Here is a 13,114-nt window from a genome sequence, read left to right as displayed (position 1 = left end):
AAAGCAAGACATTGTAAGCATGTGTTTGATTGTAGAAGATGTAGTCAAAAAGCAAACTGTATCTGCAAAAAAAAAAAGAGAACTTATTGCTTATTACTACCCTTATTCTTAGAGCCTTATCTTAGCTGCTGGAGGAAAGGTTAAAATCAAAAAGATTCCTCCCCTTGAAATCGTGATTGTGCTTGGCAAATTAAATGACAATCTGACTAAATATCTTCTCTGGGGGTACTGGAGGAAAATAGAGTCTCCAAAATGGAAGGGGTTCATCCTGTGGGGAGTATGAACGCGCACGGTAAATTTAGTGTAAATCTGCCCAGTAGATTTTGATATTTTCCACGTAAAAGTGGGACATTTCGGCAGCGATGATGAAGCAAGAACAAAGGCCGAGGGCCAAAAACATTAGCATTTGTCCTCCGGGTATCATGAATGTACGAAGCAAATTTACCAGCAATCTGATCCATAAATGTCGAAACATCTTGCAAGATAAGGTGAGGATTGGAGGGGGCGGAAGGAAAACAAATGTTGGAAATGTGTTGAAACAGATTACCTCAAAATCCTGGTAATCTGCCCTTTTTAGTACAGAAATATCTATTCGTTTTCCATGCAGTTCCTTCTACGCTAGAGACCTGATTTTTGAACATGGTAATGAAACAAATTGAGACAAAATAACATTAGCTTATCTTAAAATAACATGACAGAGCCAGTAAATTATTTGTGATCAGCGAAAAGATGCAGAAGCAGTGTGTAATTTAAACGACAAGTCTTGTAAAGAGGAAAAAAAGGAGGAGGAGGCTGTACTTCGCTTTGCAGCGGTATTTCCACTTGTACCCAGTACTTAGTAGGTAATTACAATCAGGCTGTAACACTGGCTACTTTCTGCTTCTCACTTCAAAGAGTGCAGCTCCAGATGGTGCGTGTTTAGGGCCGAAACGCAGAGAAACGCGTCCCAGAGGAGGACACCAACATGTATTTTAACTGACTGTCGGTGTAATGACTCGAGTGGACCTCAAAGAGGAGGAGGAGCAGTGGAGACAGTCAGAGGTCAGAGGTTACGCAGAGGTGGCGTACGTTCACACACGTTGGGGTCCCTCAGGTTTCTGTTGGGGTGCTGGTAGTAGAAAGCTGCGCACTGCTCGCACTGTCGGCCCACCGTGTTGTGTTGACAGTCGTCGCACACGCCTCCGCTCGTGTTGCCGGTCGCCATGTACACGGCCAGGTCGAAGTGGCACGAGCTGGCGTGCCGGTTACACTCGCACCCTGAGAAAGAAGGGGGCAAAGTGAGATTAACTGATTATTCTTCCCTTTGAAAATGTGCATTTTATTTTATCTTTTTTTTAATTATATAATTTATAACAGTGCCGTATAAATGAATATGAATGAAGCTAGCGGTAGGAATTACTTAGCTTAGCGTAGCATAAAGACTGGAAACAGAGTGAAACAGCTAGCATAGTTTGTTTAGCCGGTTAACTGTAATACAACTTATAATACACGATGAGCTTTAGAGGTGCTGGTGTATTTTTCAAACTTTGGGCAGGCGGCGGGCTAGCTGTTTCCCCGCTTCTTCTAGTCTTTGCGCTAAGCTAAACTAACTGGCTGTAGCCACAAACTTCATACACAGACATGGGAGTAGTCTCGATCTCATCATCTACCACTTGACGGATGGATTTAGGTTTGTCTTCTTACTCTTGCAGGCGTTGGTGTTTCGTCCCTCTGCCGGTCTCCAAGGCAAATCGTGGTAAAAGTCTTGGCAGCGCTCGCAGTTCAGCCCCTCGGTGTTGTGATTGCACACACAGCGGCCGTGGACCTACACACAAAAGTCAGTTGGTACTGATTTAAGTACCATACGTCACAAATACACTTAGCTTCCGGTAGCCGCTTATACTTTTGGTTTTTTTCCTGGGTTTGTTGAAATATGCAGATTTCTTAAGATCCGAACCTTCCACCTCCTCTTCATTTTTATATTGCTCAAAGAGCAACATACAAAACATTCAGGTAATTTGGGGGCATTGAAGTTAATTTCCTGGAAAATGTACAAGTGACAAAAAAATCTCAAGTCAAATGTCCCCTCACTAACTTTTCTCAGCTCCACTCGTCGATGAAGACACCGAGGTGAGAAGTTGAATACAGCAGTTGAAAAAAATAATCTCTCCACAAGTCCATTTAGTAGATGGGTATACTGATGAAGATCATGAGATATATGCTCAAAAGCTTCAGAACAGCTACTAAATGGACCTTGTGTTATTGCTGTTTTCTCGTCCACTGTTTCCAAGCACAAAAAACAAATCTGAAGCCCGGCTTTTAAGCAACTTTTACGGCAGAGGTGCTCGGAAAAAAAACGGAAATTTGAACATCCACAGTTTCACGATGGACAACTCCATCTGCTGAAAAAAACTGTGTGATGCGATTTGAAAGCTCCAGAACAGCTACTGAGTGGGTAAGTAAACTGTAGGTAGGTAAATAATTTCGTAATTTCCGGGGCCGAGAATGAACTTTCAATCTCAATTCAGCTCTTATTTTGGTAATTCTTCAAACCCTATTGGACAAACTGAAAATCTGAAACGATGGAATGAAAAACTGAATCTCGCACTGAATCTTTTCTGTATTTCGTTCTTTCATCAGTTGACTGTGAGCGTGCGTCTGACGTACCATGCCCTCAGCTCCTGCCGGGGCGCCCTCCATCGGCGCGCACTCGGAGGCGTGACCGTAGCAGAAGCAGTTCCCGCGGACAACCATATCGTAGAGGGCGTAGTAGTACTTCTCCGTCACCTCGTCGCGGGAGTCGAGCAGGTTGTCGCCCAGCGTGTGGAGCTTGATGAACTTCACCCGCAGGTTGGTGATCTTCAGCATGTCTGCACACACACACACACACACACACACACACACAGGAAAGTAGAGCGGTTAGATATATCACATGCATCCCTTTGAATGCTTTATTTATCCAGGGAAAGACGTGAGTTCACCGCAGCATTCACCACATACTTAACACGAGGCCTCTGCATGTGTGTGTGTGTGTGTGTGTATGTGTGTGTGTGTGTGTGTGTGTGCGTGTGTGTGTCTGTATGTGTGTTTGTGTGTGCGCACACGAGGAAGTGAGGACGTGTGTCTCAGTCTGGATGTAGGTGAGTGTACAAAGGCCGAGTCGCTTCCACGCGTGAAATTCTTTCCGGTGCTTTTCCTGTCTGACCTCTGACCTCCGCGGCTCCGCTCCAGGTAGCTGTTACCCTGACGACGGACGACTTACAGTGACTGGAAATCAGCTCAAGACAGTAATGTGTGAACTGGATCAATCTCTTGCTCCGTCTTTTCTCCTGGTGTTTCCTTTAGCCCCACACCAGGGAGGTCAGAGGTCAGGCAAAATTAAACCCCTACAATGTGTTCGGGTGCTACTGTTATACATTGTATAAGTCTATATATCTTGGTCATTTTGGCTATTATAACTTTATTTTATGGATCTGTAACTTACAAATAATTTTTTTATACGTTTTCTGGAGACAAAATTTAGCACTACTTACGGGAAACATAGAGACGCTGCTCGATTACCACACTTCCGATTAATTGCTTACATAACCTAGAGAGTCTTTCGGCGGGTCATCTGAACATGCAGAAGCGAGAAACCTTCTACAGGTAAGCATAAAAATCAATATATGGAGAGAGAATATGTAGTTTCCAACGTTTGTTGTGCATTTAAAATGTGCCAAATGTATTTCTCCTTACCACCTGACTATCTCAGTCATTGTACAGTTTTCATATCAAATCCTTATTAATGATGTAGCACAAACGTTGCTCTCATTATATGCGGGCTTTTCTTTTAATAACTGCCACTTGAACCAGCGGACCTTCTTTCGGGGTGCGAGAAATGACTTACATGAGAGGAAAGCAGGGAAAAAAAAAATTACTTTATGCTTAAAAACCTTTTTTTGAAAACATAAATGTTTATTTTCTGGCTAACTGTTACAACCTGCGGACAAATTTAGCCTGTAACGAGCGGGCAAAAATAAATACTGCTTCACTCTACGGGAAAAACAATATCAAGAAAAAGGCACCCTGATGGAGATGTAATGTAGAAATGTCTCTTTGCCTACGCTCCCGATAAAATGTTGGGGTATGATAAGGTGTCACAAAGCGAAAAGCTGTGAACTTCAGCTCTATACGACGACGAATTAAAAAGTTTTTAAAGAGGACAAAAATCAAACCCTTATTATGGAAATTCAGGAGCAACTTACTCTGTATCCTCAAGCTGTAGGGGTCCTCGATCTCGAAGGCGGGGTCCAGAACCCGTAATATCACCTAAGAATCAGAATTCAGGTCAGAGTTTGTATCGGAAGTGACTTTGTGTGCGTACGGGCTCTTTTTCCCACATCAGAATCGTATATAAGATATCACACCTCTCCCTCGGTGGACGGTTCGATGTCTGAGTAACGGGAGTCGCAGATGATGTCGTCCACTTTGACCACGGGCCCGGAGGACACCCCGGGGAATGAGGCCTGACAGTCGTAGGCGAAATAACGATAAACCTGCCACGTCTTCCCGAAGTCCATAGACCGCTCGATCACCATGGCAGCCGGACGAAACGTCTGGGAACAGATACGGGCAGAAAAAATCCCAAAAATCACCGGCTATGACAACTCGTTACGTGATTTATAGAAGGCCTCTGATTCGATTCCTGGCCTCGTTAGTCGTTTCAAACCAATATCATAGCTTTATTAACTCATTCACGTCAACTTCCTTTTTTTTTTTCAGTGACTGATACTGAAAATCAAATATCGCTGATGCTTTTTCCAGGCACTGAATTGCAGTTTTGTTTAGTATCATTATGATATTTGTATTATTGTAGTAAAATTGTAGTATTTTATGGGTGATGATCTACGGATTACTTTGCATTATTGTCTTAAATGTGTGTTTCTGTGTAAAGGACCAGGAAAACCAAACTACAGCGGCATCCAATGCTCCAATGACGATCAATTAAAAGTTGTGAGAACACTTTAATTTGGATAAATTCACTTTTTCAGCCTTTTATCACCCAGATTCGCTCATTATGAAAGGAAGACAACTAGTCTGCATCTTCTCCTACTCTCAGACGTTCGGATAACTAACTTACTTTCCCTGAAGCTGGAGTTTGATCCTGAAACCCAAATATTGTTGATGCTTTTTCATGTAATTTTTCTCTTCTCCCGTGTTCTCACACGTCCGGATAACTCTCTTCCTGTAATTGAGACTGAAAACCAGATATGTCCAAGGCTCTTCCTTTTCATTCTTACTTAAATTGCTTTCAACCACTTACTCGTTCCTGCGGGTTATCGTCTTACATGAGAGTGTCTGTATAAAAGGATCGGGGAAACCAAATCGCAGTGATGTCCACGACTCAAATTTAGACAAAAAATCGAAGTTGTGACAACTTTTAAATTTAGATAAAGTAAATTTTCTCGCACCTTTTCATCTGGACTCACTCGTTGGGAAACGAGGAGAACTTATGGTTTGGATATAATAAAAATAACTTAAAGCCCTGGCATTACTGCGTGGGTGGCGGCTGTTAACACTGTTGATCTTTCCTGCCATCTTACTGACGACAGGATGGGACAGGATGGGACAGGATGTACGTTGCACGCGAGTGTATGTTTTGACTACTATGTCAATGAAATGCATGAATCCAGCTGTCCACCATCATAGCCGGCCACGTGACGGCGATCAGAGTTTTCTTTTTCTTTTTTTTTTTCTTTTCGGTTTTGCTGCATAGCCCCGAACTCATCCTCTCCCTCCTCCTCTTCTTTCCACCGCTCTCCAGAGACCAGACCATTTTCCACATTCCTCCACCGCAGCTGTTCATCGCTGTGTTTATCTCCATGCCGTGGGTATGACAGTATTTGTATGATAAGGGGCTATGTTTGTGTATGTGTGTGTGTGTGTGTGTGTGTGTGTGTGTGTGTGTGTGTGTGTGTGTCAGAGAGAGAATGGGCACCTTGAAGGTCATGATGAGGTGTGTGAAGTGAAACTCGGCCTCCAGGTCCAGCTGGATGGTGACATTCTCCACACCTGCAAGGTGAAGGGAGACACACGGGAAATCAACAGCTGGAGCCACATCTGTTTCTTTCCATTCGTAAGAGTTCATTATTTAGAATGTCGGCAGACCTCGGACGGGCTTTCTGACACACTTTAACGTACGCTCAACATTTACAGGCTCTTTCTCTTTGCGCGGACGAGCCAGCTGGCTTTCTGGCAACGCCCAGATGCAAATCTAATCACTTTAATTTTTAACCCAGGTTCTGGGTCGTGTTGCACCGGTTATTTCTGAAAATCCTTCACTAAGTTTGTGTGTATATAAGCCCTATGATTGCTTGCTTCAGAGATGAGCTGCTAAATCAGGTTAAAAACCATTAAAAAAAAAAAAAATATCTTACAAAAAGTAAATTAAATTGGTTACTAATATCAACTATAACTATGAATATGAAGACGTCGCAGAAAAAAAAAAAAAAAAAAAAAAAACAAAAAAAAAAAAAAAAAACTTAACGGCAATTTCTGTGTAAATGTAGGGAAAAAGACTCTACTGTATTAGCCATGCTAGCGGTGTGGTCCTAGAAATGGCAGTTACGGTCTGTCGTTTGGTCCACCACTCTGGTCTAGACTGAAATATTATCAACAACTATCGGATGGTTTGCCATGAATTTTGGATTTGCACATATTCGTGTTCCCCCGAGGATGAACCCCTAGCGACTTTGGTGGTCCTGTGACTTTTCCTTCAGCGCCAACAGGAGGTAGACGTTTGTGGCTTTGAGTGAATGGACTTAGTAGCGACTAATATCGATGTAAGAACTAGTTTGTATACTGCAACCAACTCAAATCGCCAAGTACAAAACACTTCAAACCTTAAGTTTAAACTTAAGAACAGCTGGCGAAAGCGTCTCGGAGGCCAAGATGGAACGGGAGGACTACCGCGGGGGAATTAGGAAATCGCTAGCAAAGCCATTGTGTGTCTGCAGCTTCCTGCTGTCTGAAAGCCATCTGCACTGCTGGCCGCCGCTCCCTCCAATGACTCACACCTCTGACAGATTCCCACCACTCTGGAGGGGAACAGCGTGTGCATGTATCGCACAAACGTGGGAGCAAACAGGGCAGGATTTGTGAGTTCTGCATGGGAACCTGCTGCTGTAATGTGATTTCTTTCAGGGATCCAAGTAATGATGTTATGTTCGGGATTCTTGTGTCAAATATTCGCCGGTTTATTTGGAATAGTTATTACTGTGGAATGACCCAAGCTAAACACATGCTGTATATTTAAACAAGTCATGAGGCATGTGTCTGCAGTGGGTGCCATATATCAGTGGCCTGAGGAGACCCCGTTTCCGGCCGGGACACAGGTAAGGTGCCTGAGTTCCTGGAAAAGTTTCCCGCATTGGAGACGGGATATTGGTGTTCAATTGAGCGTCGGATCAGGCAAAACGAGGGAGCCCTAGTGGTCGGACCTGTTCTCCCGTCGGGGCTTTTCGGCTTCTGCACATAGACTCTTGAAAAGCTTTGTTGAAAATATCAGATTGACTGAAACTAAAGATATTTTTTCGAGCCGCCATTAAAACATATTATTTCCTTGCATAAAATTGTGACTGACCTGGCTTTTACCAAATCTATTTTATCTATCAGCCTGTTAATTTGAGGTTATTTTGCATCAGAATATGGTCTACTATTTCAGCTACTCCAACTTTATATTAGGCGTGTGTCTTGTATGTATGTACAGTATATCTGCGTTTGAATACATACTTTGGGAATATAAGGCCCATGTGTATCTGTCTGTCTACTGTACATGTTTCTTTTGTGTCGAGCACTTTGGCACAGACCTGGTTTGTTTTTAATGTACCCTGGCAGACTATGCCTAATGGGGTCCAGAAGGAACATAAAATAATCTGCCCAAGTTATGTTTTTTTTTTTTGTTTTACATGAGAGATTTCTGTATTTTTTTTATGTCATTTATGATTTGTCTGGTTTGAAGTGGGTAAAACCGGGGAGTCACGTACTTTCTTGTGCGCCAGTCAAGATTCAGCAACATTTTGAGATAAAAAAATAAAATAAAAACAATGTGATGACAGTTACGGGGTTGTTTTGCTTATACTGCCACTGTAAATCAAAGTTTTTGAGTTTTAAAACTAATAAATAATAAAAAAAGGATTTTTTTGTTTTGTTTTGTTTTTACAGAACAAATTTTTCATGTCAAAGAAATTCAATGAGCAAAATGGCATCTCAGAACACATCACATCAAGTCTATTAAAAAGTGTATAGGCGTAGCTAATCAACTGTTAACTCAGTGTGTTGTGGCTGTATATTTAACCTCTTCCGTGAGATATTTTCCAGTGACTCCCATATTTATTTATTTTTTTTATAGTCACACTGGTGAGTTTTTCTGGCTTCGTGGGGAATTTGCTCCTTGTGCTACTGGATGCTACCGAGAGTAAATCCTGTAATTACACAACTCAACTCTCACGGTTTTCTCAGCCTGAGGTAATTTTCCAGCAGAAGAAGCCGTTTCCCATCGTGTTTCCCCTCTGAGCTGCTCCCCCCCTCCCCACTTCGAAGGCCCGCGTGTGTTCAACCGACGCCGACATCTGTTTCCCGACCCGCACACCTGTTCGCCCTCAGCGCACCTGCAAGCCCCGCCCCCCCAGCCCTGCCCCGATTGGCCGCAGCGAGAGGCTCTGTGATCTCCTGTCTAGTCATTACTGAGCCCGGTTCCCCTGAGAGCGGCCCCGGCGAGAGCTCACACGCTACCCCCCCCACGTTCACTTTAAAGCCCCCGGGAGCGAACGGGGACTCGGCCGCCGCCGCCGCCATCTCACCGTTCTCCGACTGCCACCAGGTTTTGAGGCGGTTGTGGGCGAAGGTGGTGACCACGTTCTCGATGGTGTGGCTGACGGTGTTGCTGTCCTCGTCGTACGTCCGCCTGGAGTCGCACGCGAAGCACTTCTTCTCCTCCTGGTGGACGTCGGGGGGTTAGAAAAGGGGTCAAAGGGTCAGTTCCCCCGAATCACAGATAAAACATCCCCTTACTAACCATCGTGGTATTCGCTGTACAAATAGATACTAAGCTGGAACTGGCTGTCACTCATTTTTCTAAGAACTCCGAGCGGTGAGGAAAGTTTTGATGGATCGTGCCGGACTCTCAGTCTGATGGATAGATCCTGGCGTGGTGGATGCCAAAACCCTTTCGCACACAACTAATGGTTATTTCCACTACCGTCATTAACCCGCAGACTGTTTCTCTCGATTAATCAATTCATCGTTTGGGTTGGAAAATGTCCAAAAATTAAAAAAAAATATATATAAAATTTAAAAGAATGCCCATCACGATTTTCCCACAGCAGAAGTGGACGTATTCAAACTGATTTTTTAATCCAAAATAATAATAATAAATAAAAAAAATGTCTTTCACAATTTTCCCACAGCACAGGTTGACGTATTTCAGAGTCCAAAAATCCCCAAATATTCAGTTTCCTGTCATAGAGGACAAAGAAAAGCAGCAAATCCTCACGTTTAAGTGGATGGAACTGGTGATTTTTCTGTGATTTTGCCGTGAAAATGTTACTGAAACTGCCCATCGGTTATCGGATAGTCACTTGATTGATCTGTCGATCCACTAATCACGTCTAGTGCCATCCGTAAAGTTTGACGGGGGGGGGGGATACAATTCTCAGCCTGTTTTTCGTGCCGACCCCCATCCACCTGTCCGCCCCCGGTTTTTCATCAGGACCACCTGCCCAGTGGGCCCGTGACAAATCCAACACCCAGATCACGTTAATCGAGATCTCTTGCCAGAGTTGTCCAGAGACTCCATCAGGGGAACATTTCTGACTAACTCTGTAAAAAAAAAATAAAAAAAAAATAAAAAAAAGTTTGTTCCAACAACTTTGTTCCAAAAGCCGGAAGGCAGAGAGGGTGGAGGCTGTTGGAGCAGCAGATCAATGCCTGATATTGTGGAACGGCACATGTGGGTGTAAGTTTTGAGGCGTCCACGCACTTCTTGGCCATGTGGCACTCGGTCTTTTGTAGTGGGGCAGAAAAAGAGGAGAAGGATCTGGGAATTCAAATGAACGAACAGTATATATCGTGTTGCCAGCGTGTCTGTTTAATAAAGTCTTCGCTGCCTCGCCTGCACGCCCCTACGGTTTGGCATGTACACAAGGTACACTCTGGTCTCACACACACACCGACACACACACACACACACACACACACACACACACGCACAGTCTTAAATCTCACAATATCTCAGCGTGTGAATAAACAAGGCGGGTTTCTCAATTTCACCGGGCCCCGGCCAACTATGTCTGTGTTGAAATGTGAGCGGAGCCTGGAGAAGTGGCTCCACTTAGCAGGGGCAAAAAAAAAAGAAAGGAAGAAAAAAGTCTGCGACCTGATGGAGACTTCCTCTCCTCTTCATCTGCAGCTCATACATATTGACTGTGCTCATCCTCAAAGGGAGCTCGGAGAGGCCCCAGAGCGCGTCTGTGATTCCACAAGGGCACCATTGACGCACAGAGCCTGCGAAGGGTGTCTGACAAACAGCAGAATATCCCCCTCACACGCACAACAGGGCCGGGATTGTGAGCCACACAGTGCTTTTATTGTGGAGGGGAATGTCTGCGCTCACACTCGACGGGACAGCGGGCACATGCTGCGCACACGCGTGCTCCCGCACAGCCGGACGCGGTGTAATCCGGGCAGTTTTTCCCCGATGGGAGCTCCGGCCTCGTCGCCGCGGCAGCGACACGGGCAGAGCCTCAAATCGAACCGGGGTTGACCCCCCCCCCCCCAGCGAGCTCGGTGGGACTATTGAATTCAGGGAGGGTGCAGGTCGTACCCAGGTCGTACCCAGCTTCATTCATTCAACCACGTCGACTGACGTCGACTGACCCTTTCTTTTTTTTCTTTTCTCTTGCGGGAATTCACAAGCGATGCGTCATTGTCACCGACACGCCAGCTTCGAGGCGCCGCTTCACTTTTAAGCCATTCCTCGGCACCGATTATACCCTTATTACCTGATTTACTTTAACTAGATTCATCAACTCTCAATTCATCATTTCGATCCAATTTTCAACCAAGTCCTTTTCTCACGGCTCGTCTGTTCCAAACGGAGATGCAGAGACGATGGCGTTGGCATAAATGGCCCCTTTTGTTCGGGGACGTTGCACCGTGGGCGCTCTTGGCAGCGGGGGGGAGAGGCGTCCCGCCCGGGTTATTGTCGAGCGTTTCCGTGACTCCGGTCCGGCTGACCGTGTTAAGATACTGAATATTAGACTGAAGTTTATCCGCCAAGTGTGAGGCACGCAGAGGACACGGTTACCCTGGGGGGGGGGGGCTGCTGTAGATACAGACGCACAACCAAACAAACACGGGCGCACTTAAGCATAGAGCTGTTGCGTGCAGGCGAGAGCCGGCACTGCATATAAAGGGGTGGCTGTGCAGTAGGGGTGAAACGATCAGCCGATTAATCGATTAGTCAATCGAAAGGAAAAACAGCCGGGAAGGCTATTTGGATAACCGATTAATTGTTTTTGTCCACTTTTAAGCAACAAAAAAACAAACAAAACAAACAAACAAACCAAACAAACAAACGAACATTTGATGGTTCCGGCTTCTCCCGTGTGAGGATTTGTCACTTTCTCCAGTCTCACGCTGCGGTTGACTGAGTTGAGTTCTGGCCCATTTGTCAAACACAAAAAGCTAATTGAAAACATCAGCATCCTGCTCTGGGAAATGATTATTGTTCATTTTTCACCACAGACCAACCGACTAACAGATAAATCAGAAAATGAGGCAGGAGATTAGAGTCGATATCGTGGGGATGATAATATGTTTCTGTCAGATTCCTTATTTAAGTAAAAGCATTTTCACAATGTAAGAAAATACTCCACTACATTACAAGTAAAAGTCCTGTACTGAACATGTGACTTAATCACGTTGCCTCATTAAAGTCTGTGAGTATTACAGCCAAGGTTTTTCCTGCCAATACCACGATGGCCCTGAGCTACGGTGTTTTCTTTCCCGCCCCAGTTTCCCAGCAGGGGCCCCCTCTCTGCTCTCCTACCTCCAGATGCCCGACGATGCAGAAGCGCTCCGGCTGCCCCATTCCGCAGGTGGAGGACGCGGTGAGTTTGTGCGCCCGGCCGATCAGCAGGTCGCCTGTGGCGGGGTAGCAGCTGCCCTCGGTGCAGACATCCGCAAACTCCGGCACCTGCGCCGCGGCAGGACACCACAGGGCTGCGGGGAGGAAAACTGGAGATGCAAGACGCACAGAGACCTTTGACATGACCGGATCGGCCTTGAACATGATTTTTTCCCCCCATTTTTTAAAACCACAATCCCCACTTTAAACGGCCAGTGCTCTATCAGGACAGTATGTCATCTTTTGGTTTCAATCATAGAACCCGGGAGAAGACCGGGTTTGCGGGTCTGAACATTTGAATAGGTTGTGTCCGGCTCAGGGCAGTCTGACACTAGGCGGATGAAACGGAGCGCTCAAACTTTACCGTATCATTTCTGGGAAAGCTCAGGGAAAACTCAGGGAAAACGGCCGCTAACGGTTTTTGGGGAATATGGATCTAATTACACGCGTTGATGCTGGAGACATTTCCGGCAGCCACAGAGGGATGAGATTCGAGCCGGCGAGCCCCGGGCTGACAGCGCCTCCGCGGCTTTCGTGCAAACAAACTTCTGGAGTAAAAAAAAAAAACTCAACTCACCCAGAGTTGTCAGAATGCGGATTATGAGCGACATCTCCGGCGGCGGGGCACCGGCAGCTCTTCGGGGATGTCGACGGGTCCTACGGCTCAGTTGCCTGCGCGTTGATGCGTGTCCGAAGCGCAGAGTCTGAGGCGCAGGGAGTTGTCCTGTAGAGAGCCCGCAAACCCACCAGCCAGACCAACTCCACCCCGCCGCCCGCAGCGGCGCGCCACGGCGCGCTCTGGGAAACGAGCGCCCCCTCTGCTGGCAGCACTTGGAGTTACAAACGGCAGCCATTTGTCAACCGTTCATTTCATTTCAGAGGATTTAAAGTTGTTAATTCGACGCTTAGTTATTACACTGAATAAATAATGTAACTGTTACTAACATACAGTTGATTTTTCCTCAAAAT

General features: G+C 45.5%; 1 protein-coding gene across 2 annotated transcripts in view; it reads right to left on the bottom strand.

Moving 5' to 3' along the window:
- Positions 1 to 12,876, bottom strand: part of lamb1b (laminin, beta 1b) — a 32,603-nt gene extending 19,727 nt beyond the window's left edge. The window contains exons 1-9 of one of the 2 annotated variants that reach the window (XM_040142741.1): positions 12,723 to 12,876; positions 12,068 to 12,255; positions 8,820 to 8,955; positions 5,957 to 6,030; positions 4,386 to 4,574; positions 4,224 to 4,287; positions 2,647 to 2,849; positions 1,684 to 1,804; positions 1,069 to 1,257 (exon numbers count right to left, since the gene is read on the bottom strand). In XM_040142741.1, the coding sequence (XP_039998675.1) occupies positions 1,069 to 1,257; positions 1,684 to 1,804; positions 2,647 to 2,849; positions 4,224 to 4,287; positions 4,386 to 4,574; positions 5,957 to 6,030; positions 8,820 to 8,955; positions 12,068 to 12,255; positions 12,723 to 12,756 (1,198 nt within the window). In that variant the 5' untranslated portion in view covers positions 12,757 to 12,876. The remainder of the gene's footprint in view (positions 1 to 1,068; positions 1,258 to 1,683; positions 1,805 to 2,646; positions 2,850 to 4,223; positions 4,288 to 4,385; positions 4,575 to 5,956; positions 6,031 to 8,819; positions 8,956 to 12,067; positions 12,256 to 12,722) is intronic. The other variant, XM_040142749.1, reaches the window with a different exon arrangement.
- Between the last annotated feature and the right edge of the window lie 238 nt (positions 12,877 to 13,114).

This window comes from Xiphias gladius, chromosome 2 (genome assembly GCF_016859285.1).
Source record: "Xiphias gladius isolate SHS-SW01 ecotype Sanya breed wild chromosome 2, ASM1685928v1, whole genome shotgun sequence".
Classification (NCBI taxonomy): Eukaryota; Metazoa; Chordata; class Actinopteri; order Istiophoriformes; family Xiphiidae; genus Xiphias; species Xiphias gladius.
The sequence above is the reverse complement of the archived record's forward strand: the minus strand, read 5'-3'. Positions and strand labels throughout refer to the sequence as shown.